Source organism: Buceros rhinoceros, unplaced genomic scaffold, assembly GCF_000710305.1.
Source record: "Buceros rhinoceros silvestris isolate BGI_N320 unplaced genomic scaffold, ASM71030v1 scaffold47597, whole genome shotgun sequence".
Classification (NCBI taxonomy): Eukaryota; Metazoa; Chordata; class Aves; order Bucerotiformes; family Bucerotidae; genus Buceros; species Buceros rhinoceros.
Window position 1 is genome coordinate 617 of NW_010421282.1, and position 9,896 is coordinate 10,512.

At 35.7% G+C, this 9,896-nt stretch overlaps 1 protein-coding gene across 1 annotated transcript; it reads right to left on the reverse strand.

Annotated features, from left to right (window-relative positions):
- Window positions 1-4,688: 4,688 nt before the first annotated feature.
- LOC104496454 (polycomb group RING finger protein 3) lies at window positions 4,689-9,131 on the reverse strand (the record flags this gene model as incomplete). The annotated part of the gene is made up of 3 exons (XM_010139575.1): window positions 4,689-5,180; window positions 6,976-7,056; window positions 8,994-9,131. Coding segments are annotated over 3 exons (267 nt in total), but the record flags the coding sequence as incomplete, so codon positions are not given.
- Window positions 9,132-9,896: the final 765 nt, after the last annotated feature.

The window sequence follows — 9,896 nt, forward strand, 5'->3', positions numbered from 1 at the left end:
TAAGCCAAAAATATGGTTTTACACTGTGATGGTTCTAGAATCTTTATTGTGCCACATATGAGGATAAAGGCTTACTGGTTGCACTGGCTTATTGTCCCTTAACCGTAAAATAATGTTGCAGAAGGAAAGAACAAACTCTCCTTTTGTCCAGATAAGTCACTTGAATTCAAGATTTCATTAAACCAATGCTTTGAGTTTCAAATAAAAAGAAAAAAAAAAAAAAACCCTGGGACATAAGTATTCAAAAATCAGGGCTCCTTCCTTCAGCCACACCTAACCATTCACATGAATGATCCTGCTGGTTACTTTGGAACTACACAAGTTATCAGTAAAATTACCAACATAAATGCTCACAAAATCAGACATTGAGTTCCTATTCTACCGCTAGGATCTGGCCAGGTCATTTTGGCTTGTTCTGGTTTGGGCTGTGAAAGATTTCCAAGAAGACCTAAGGATGATCAAACGTGGATCAACTAGCAGAAACAGAGCTTTACTTTGTATACAAATTAACCATAACTCCAGAGTAAAACATTAGTGTTGACTCGCCAAAAATGCAAGTTCCTAGAAAGTGTCTGTACTGATTATAAGTTTAGATTAAAGCATAGATTGAAGCATTGTTCTATGTTCCTTAATATTGTTCTCTGCAACTTGTTACTTCAACAACAGATCTCAAGACCTTAGTTACAGTTAATTATATCTTACATAGAGATTCTAGTGTGTGGGACAATTTTTTTGCCCTGCTATCAACTTTAGGCAGACTAACTGAAGGTGTAGGTTGCATTTGCATTTCCACTGAAACATCCAAACTGAAATGATTACCTGAGGAAATAGAGAAACTTGATTTTTCCATAGAGTCAAGCCTTCTGAACAAAATGCATTTTAAGTACTTAGTAAGTAAGATTCATCTCATGATGTACAGACTGGTTGGCTTTTTTCCTATTATATTTAGCTCAATGGTAAGATGCATAATGCTGTAAAATAGGCTAGCTGTATGGTTATATTTATCATCTGGTAGAAAAAACTCATAGTTAATACTAGCTATGTTGTTATAAAGACAATAAAAGCCAGATAAGCTTTCAAAGGCTCATAGCCTATTAGAAAAAAACAGCACCATCATAGCTGTAGTCTGATATTTTTCACGGTCCCATATCCCCAGAGGTGATAGTGTTGTGTATACTATTGCACAACCAATAAAAATAAATATTTCCAGGTTTGACGGTACACAAATATACCAGACATAACAATGGCACAAAACATTTTCAGATAGGCTGCAAGACTTGTTGATTGCTTCCACAATTCACATTAAGGTTTCTTGCAAGGTCATTTATTTTAAAATATTGCTGACAGATAGTTTTTATACTTAAATTTAAAATCCCACACTTCACTCTTAAAACAAGAAAACAAGAAAACAAGGAACAAATCAAAAAACAACCCCCAGAAATAATAGCCCAAATAAAACACCATTTGAACAAGTGAGAAAAGGCATCTACATTCCCTTTGAATTTAATGGTAAGTAGATGCTACTTTCACAATTTAATTATAAATGCCTAATAAATGCATGTTTCAAACCTATTGCACAAAAGCATAAGTAATGCTCTTCATCCATACAAAACAAAAACATAGAAATAAAAGATACTTAAACTCAAGGAAGCTTGTAAAAACATTTTACAATTCCATTTTATATGCCCGTAAATAAAGATGGACCACTGAAACCAAAATACTTGGATGGTAAAATAAGACAGAAGGCTTAAAATAGAATAAATAATCTTATAAAACTAAAATTTTAAACCCCAAATCTTATTTAAATTCAATATTATATATTCTATCTCAATTCTCTATTTTTAATGAAACTATATTTAATGAGACTCTGAGCCTGGGTGATGCATCAGTGTCATTGCTGCTGAGGAAAATGCAACAAGGTAATTCTTTACTGCAATTATTTACCAGCGTAAGTAATTGTGAAAACTACTTCAGCAGTAATGGCATCTTCACAAAAACCAAAATTAACTAACTTGATGTAATTAGGACTAATAGATATCTATGCTGAGTCCAGCCTTTAGTTCTACTTTAAACAGTATCAGGGTTATTTTACCCAATATAATCTTGATATAAATTAACTGTCTCTTAAGCTTCACAGAAGTGAAACACAACTCTGACACAAAGGAGACCTCCCTCTGACCTTAATTCAATTCACTGTAGTCTTCTACTAAAGCTTAAAGAAATAAACATATGGTCCAGACACAGTCACACCCCTCCTAAAGGAGAGCTTCTGTAGCGAAAACATGGTATGTGATTTAGAAAAATAACTGGGTGGTTTTGTATTTTGTTTGACTTTCCTAGCAACGTTTTATCAGATTAACAAAACTGCAAAAAACAGTTACACACAATTATGAGCAAAAAAACCAGCTGTAGGTATTAATACTGGCTTGAATTTCCACATCCATATAGGTATAACCAGAGTTTTCAATATATTGATCGCACCATAACAAATTCAAGTTATTCTAAAGGTGGTGATAAACCTACGAATATTCTGTTTTGTAGATTGTTACAGCAACAGAGAGATTTGAAAGGATTCTGAATTTGCACGTTCATAACTAATTTCTCAGGTGCACAAGTACACAGGTAAGTACCAAAATCCCAATGTAGTTTAACAGCACTGCATCAATATCTAGTCATACAACAAGCTTCTGCAGTACACACACTCTGAGGTAGACAGCACATATGTGGGGTTTTTTTTTTTTTGTGTGTATATATCTATCCTGATTAAGGCGGTTAATCAGAAAACTTTAATTTTATGTCTACATCAGGTATAGCCAGTGTCTGCATACTCAGGGTGCACAAAGGGTGGACACTTACAGCCCTGTTCATATTCTCAGTGCCTCAGTGGCTAAAGCCAGTCCCTTATTTACACTAGGACAGTAACAACCAAATAAAGCTCCAGAAAGGCCCAGTGTGTCAATTTGTATACGCATTCATACCACCTGCATTCACTGTTTCATGAAAAGAGTATTAAAAATGGTAGACACATGATCTCATTTGTTCGCTTCTGCCAGTTCAAGTAATGTTAAAGACAGAAAAACAACAAAAATACATATATTTGAGTTCACAAACAGCAAATCAAAATCAGAGCCAAGTTCAAGTCCATCGCTCATATGTGTGCACACACACAAACCCAGCCACCCAGTCTGGATATGGAGTTCTGCGTAATCCAAACATTCAAAGGCAGCTACTCTATATCCTCAGCTGCAAGAACAGCAGCATTTTTTGGCCTTTGTGTGGCTCTCCTTTCTGTGTCCACAGTTCAGTAAGCACCCTTTCATTCTCTGCTCACATACTATTTGATTTCCCTTCCATTCACATTTGTGACTGTAATTAAAAATGCGGAAAGTTGTTTTCAAAGGTAAACACAAGTTGGACCATCCTTTCTGCAGCAGTGCAGCTAAGAAAGGAGGACTGGAGACTTCGAAGAAGAAAATTATGTTGAGGAATACGGTGCTTTTAAAACTCAAGAAGAGGAAGAGGATTTAAAATATTTGGATAAACCTCTAGCAGTATGAGCTTCCTGTTATCAAGTAACAAGTAACACTTTCTAGCAGAAGAGGCAAAGAAGCACAGCTAGAGGAAGAAGGACAGTTACAGGCAAACTCGCTTTCTTGTCCAAAGAAAATTCATCAAAAAATAACAGGTTCTAATAATAGAAATAGCAATTGGCATTTTAGCTGACTGGAAAACGTAAAAAAATTTAGAACTTTAACTATTTCCAGCTACCAGTAAGATGGTATAATCTGTTTTCAATGACTTGACACCTGTGCCAGACAAATACTCTCACAATCATACTACGTATGTTACATTGTATAAAGCTTGCAGAAATCACTTTCAATCACTGTTTTTAAAAAGCCTATTGTTTAAAAAAGCCTTAAAAAGAGTACAGTGAATGCTGCTAAGTGCTACTGAGGGTGCATTCTGTGATATGTACAGTTATATGTGTGTATACATGTATGCATACATACAGACATGTATCTGTAATTACCTTGCATACGCCAGAGCTGATGCAAACAAAATTAACAGTTAAGGCTAGAAGGTGCCAAAATAATCTTGTCTAACACACCTGCCTGCTCACCCCACAAAACAGCTAGGAAGTGTGGTAAAGAAAATGCTACCGTTTCATGAGAAAACAGGTAAAGGAAATATACAGCTGCTTATAATGATTAGAGAAATTTTTAGTTGGTGAAATGAAAACTGTGTAGTATCACCCAAAGCTGCCCAAGAGCCAAGTGTTTCAATAGGTAGAGAGCGAAAAGTATCTTCAAATTAAAATCTGATTTCTGCAAGCCACAACTATGTAATAAATGTTTCTTTTTTAAAAAGTTCACAAATCTAGCACTTGTGAGTATTTGTCATTACATGGTGCAATTTATGCCAGAGCAAAATATCAGGGCACATTAAAATCAACCAAAATTATTTCTATTAATCTTAGCAAATCAACATGCATAGGGGCATTTCAAAATTTTACTACAACACAAAATGAGGGAGATCAATAACTGGTCAAGAATAACAAACTTATTGGTTTCCCAGATTTTCAGAAGTTTTCAATGCAGCATAATAAATTATCACCAGTCACTATATCATTAAGTATGTTCAATGCTCTACTGAATAACTTGAATAAAGCCAATGCAATCAGGCATACTATATAAGACAATAACACTTTGCAAAAATATAGTTTTCAAAGATTCAGAATGTCTTAAGTAACTAAATGCAACTTGATGTCAAAAGCAACATTTTTAAATCACCCGACAACATTCAAACTTATTTCTGTGTAACTGTAAAAGATAAATCAGGATGAGCTATGAGGAACTGTGAAGTGTTTTCAGTTTCTGTAAACTTAGTGCTGGTAGTGTCTTGTTGAGTTGCAACTTCTTTCTCCCATACAAAAAAGGTATAAATATTTTCTGTCCAGAAGTCTAGGTAACACATTCCTAGAAGAAATATTGAGAAGGACAGTCCACTCTCAAAGCCCTACAGTCTTCCAAAATTATTCGTATGTTTTGTGTCATGTGATTAGTGATGCACTAAGAAGGTGCCAGATGATAGTCTCTGCAAAAAACTCTGTCCAGAAGGACAGTAAAGTTCTCTTACAGCAAGTCCATTTTGGGTCTGTAATGTAGCAGTAGAGGTGCTTTCTGCAAGACAGAAATATCAGGTAAGTTAAGAAACAAAACCAGAACCAATCTGTTCAGTAGGCAAAACTTTTGTTTCATACACTAAAGCTTAAACGAACTATCAGACTAGCTGTCTGACCTGTCAAAATTTCACCAAGACAAACACGAGATGCAACGTCATCTATGGAACTCAAACAAGAAATTAAGAATCCTTTCACTTTTATCTCAGGAGCTCATGACCCTAAGATAAATTCTACCAGGTCTGTTTAACTTTGAAAACTCATTTCCAGTAAGGGATAAAATACAGATGTCTAGAAAGCAACAAAAGAGCATGTGGTACTTCATATTTAACAGCTCTCACTTGATTCCTCTTCTGTGAATGTATCCATTGCTTTTTTTATGAATAGGTAAACTTCTAACATCCACAATCCTGCAACAAGGAGCTCTATATCTCACGTAAAGAATTACTTCCTCTTGTTTGTTTTGGACCTCCCAGTTTCATTTTACATCCCCTACCTCTTTCACCCGGTAAATCAGTTTACAGTTTCCCTTTACTTTGTGATTCTGAATTGCACAGATTACCACAATAAACATTAGTAGGAGACTGTAGACTTGTACAGATGCACATCAATTTGAGGCTCACTTGCTCTTTTTTTATCCTCCCTATAAAAATCCCTAACATTTGCTTTGTATCCTTTTATATTTACCTCCATTGAGCTTAGGCTCATTAATCACCTGTCACACAGAACTGTAATGGCTTGCTTCAATCCTTTGTTATCAATCTGTCTTCACTGTCCTAAATAAGAGTGTTGTCAGCCTATTGTTAATGCACTGCTCAAATTCCCTTCCATGTCATTCAGGAACCTTACACAAAACAGATTCCAGTAAGATCCCACTTGCAACCTCTCTGCATTTCAAAGATTGACCTTTGTCACACCTTTGACCACTGATTTTATCCTGTGACTCTTACGCAAGTCAATTATTTTTCTACTTGAAGACAAAACCCACTTCCCTGCTCCAAGCTGTACCTCTCCTTGAAATTAATCCAAAGCCATCAAGTGGTTCTACTTCAGTGTACGCTATAATCTCGGACTGTATTGCTTGTCATTTAAGAACACTAACTCCTAGTTCAACTATCCCCAAATACACAGACACTGACTCTGCAGGTATGACTTGCCTAAGTGTTCAATTTTGCAATTCATCAATGCATTCTTACACCCATTTCACCTGATCTGCCATTACTAATGTCATAAGTAACACTCAAAATAAATACCCCACTGTTCACTATTCAGTATCAAGGAAGTTGTTTAAAGAAATCACAATAAGCAAGTCAAAGATCAACTCAAACATTTTTAATAAGCCTTGCCTATGTCTACTAAATGCTGCTAGCAGTTTTCTTAACTAAGGCAGACAAGCACTGCAACTACTGCCCCTCCTTCTTGAGCTACAGAAGAGAACTGTGTTGAAAATTTCTGTCTCTTCTGCATGACAATCAATGTCCTCATCTATATGAATTAAACCTGAAATAGCTAAAAATAATACTTTCTTGTGGCTCCCACTTCCTTTACCGGACTTCACAACAATTTGACAGCTGACGCAGTGTTCTCCTTTTCCCTGCAATTAATATTTAATTCCCCCTTTCTTCATTTTCTTGCAAACAAAATTAATACTTGGTGTTTAAACATGCTGTATTAATTATTTATTAAGTATCTTTTTACTGAGTTTGCACTTACTGAAGTATACTTCCAAAGGATGCCTATTTTATAAACACTTTATTTGGCCACTTCATGATTTACTTTGAACCATTATGTCATACCTTAAATCTCCATCTAGTAACAACTACAAACTTGAGCGTGTGGTCCTTGCCAAGAATCTCTTCATTGCATAATATGTCCAGCTGACAAAAAAAAGATGACAGGTAATTCACTGGGACACAGTACATGAAATAACAGATTTCAGATAGTACTACAAATGTTTGACAATATTTTTTTTTTCCCTGAAGACACTGGAACCATTCATATTGAAGATGGTTGGCAGATAAAAATAGTGCCAGGAAAGAAAAGAGAATGTCTTTTTGCAGTATAAAATGTTGAAAGACCATGTCTGTGGCTACCAAAGAAACACTGCATGAACTGGATTTAACCGTGTGCTTTAGCTTCCCAAGCAGTACCATTGCCCTTTCCTGAAAGCTTTAGATGCTTTTAAAAAAGCCAGATAAAATGATCATGGAGACAGAATTCACAGATCTCAAAGACAGCTCTGTTATCTAATATACTATGAAAAATTTTCACCCAACACCAGCTACAAGGATGTATTTTTTCAAAGAAAAAATCTACCACCTCCCTCATACACTATATTGAAGGGTTTTTTGCAGATACTCAATAGCTATTTTTGCTTTTCTATCTCCATGTTGAAAGATCTTGATGTTAGAAACAGTGAGGATATAAACACAAAAACATTAGGAAGTGATGACTAGTAATCAGTTGAACATGAAATAAAACAGGGAACATGCATGAAAACAGTAAGTTCCTCAGGGTGGCATAAATTAACAATGCTTTACCACACAATCCAGCAAGGCCTGAATGTGCATGTAGACCACTTACATGGCTCATGTAACTGTCAATAACTCAAACCTACAATAGTCTATAGCAATCGGCCAAGTGCCCAGAAGCTTAAATCCTTCTACTAAGTTCTCGTTACTTGGTACTGGTACACTGACTACACCACAATTTGTGCACTCTTTAAGAAGGTAGAGAGGGATAGTAAAGGAATAAACAGTACTCCTGCAAGTTTGTTCCTTCAATAAAAGCCAAGCAGGTTGTCAAGTGGCACAGTGGAATAGAGGGCTTAAACACACACACACACAGGTGATGTTATTTATGTTGCTGCTGGGCTATAACCAGGAGTCAATCACTTTCAAGCCACCTGAGAACAAGACAGGAGATACAGTTTTGTTTCAGGAAGACTAGGCAAGTTTGAGGACATACTCCAACCATAAGACAAAGTACGGTTTTGAAGTTAGGAAGCTAGGAAGGAAGCGTGATGCAGATGCAAACAGGCTGTTGAAAAGTTTGAGCAGAAAGGTGTTGACATGTGGGACTGGAAATTAATTTGAATTAAAAGTCTTAATGAAATTCAATGATGCAGTGACACAATGTGGGGTTGAGAAGTGTCAAGCTAAGAGTCAATTGAGATGTCTAGAGACTGTGACCAAAACCTGGCAAAGTAGTAAACAGAGGCTGCATTCACAAATTTGCCACTGTTAATTCTGAATCTAAACTAGGAGAAGTGCAAAGAATTGCCTGCCTTTCCGTATCTTTCACCATAAATTCTTCCCATGTTTTCAAGTATTCCCTGCAAAGGAAGGGAAAAGTAGGTATCTGGTAACACCGTTGTCATAGTAGGCAGGAACTTCAGGTTGAGCTTCACTGAGAGCATAGAAAGGAACAAAATATTTGTGGAGATTTCTCTAAAGCTGGGCTTCATTAGTGTTATATGTGTTTGTTACTGTCTATCTCCTGCACTGAAATCTCTGAAGAGTGGGATATTCCTGACTACAAGCTGTCAAACAGTGCACCTTGCCAGAGTCAACTTCAACACATGCGGAAGAACATAATCAAGCTTTTAGCTTAACTATTTATACATAGACAGGAAAAAGTGCACTGCAAACTAAGGGGCAAGACCCAAGAAAGGACAAGAAAATGGCTATGTAACATAAATGGTGTTTGCTTGTGTTTTCTGAAAATAAAATTCCTTTGCCAAGTAAGAAACAATCCCACACTTTCTGGAAGGTTTTTCTATCTGCAAAATCATTCTAAAAAATTAAAATATTACCTCATTAAAAGAAGAAAGATTAAGTTTTTTGGCAATGAACTTCTTTAGATGCAAGACTGTTGCTTGTGCTGAGCAACGAATCCATTTTCGTTTCAATCCACGCAATTTGCTGCTATTGCATTCCAAGCAGATGCTTACCTTCAAGAAAAAGCAAACAGTCGGGGTTAGCTGAAACAACTTTCTGCAGTTCTCATTATGTATTCCATATGTAGTTTTTTATTAATACAAAGTGAAAAAGTACAGTACTAGCATTCCTTAAACTGAAATGCCTGTAATCCTATTAAAAAAAAAACAAACATTTTCTAACATCAGTTAGATCAGTTATCACTGAACATCAGTTCAGTGATAAACACTACTGTTAATCAAAATGAATGTAGACAAAAAAGTTCAAGAAACCATTTCTGATGTTGGAATAAGGCAGCTCCAGTACAAATTTATAAGCTGCCAGTAGCTTGAGAGGACCCTATGTCAAAAGCTAGAGTAAGATAAACAATTGCCAATTTTTAATGATTGCTTTTAATGTAAATTCTTACTGTTAATACAACTGCTAAATCCAGTCTAAAACAGAATTTTAAGACTGTTTAAAAGATGAAGTTGAAAAAGAACGGATACAAATGACATCACAAATTAATAAAATTTTAAAGATAATCCCCCAGAAGGGTTAGGGCTAGGTTAATTTCCATCCTTAATTCTCACTTCTTTTCTCATTCAGCTATTCATTACTTAGGCTAAGATCTTTGTGATGATTTACTTTATGCACTAAGAGGATCTAGCACTAGGTACAATCCCTTTGAAAGTTCCTTTGCGTTATAATTGAAAAGAAAAGTAATTCCAGTTTAATTTACTTTTCACACACGTAATAGGAAAACATAAAAAGGATGGCTTGTTGTTGTTAAGGATTTG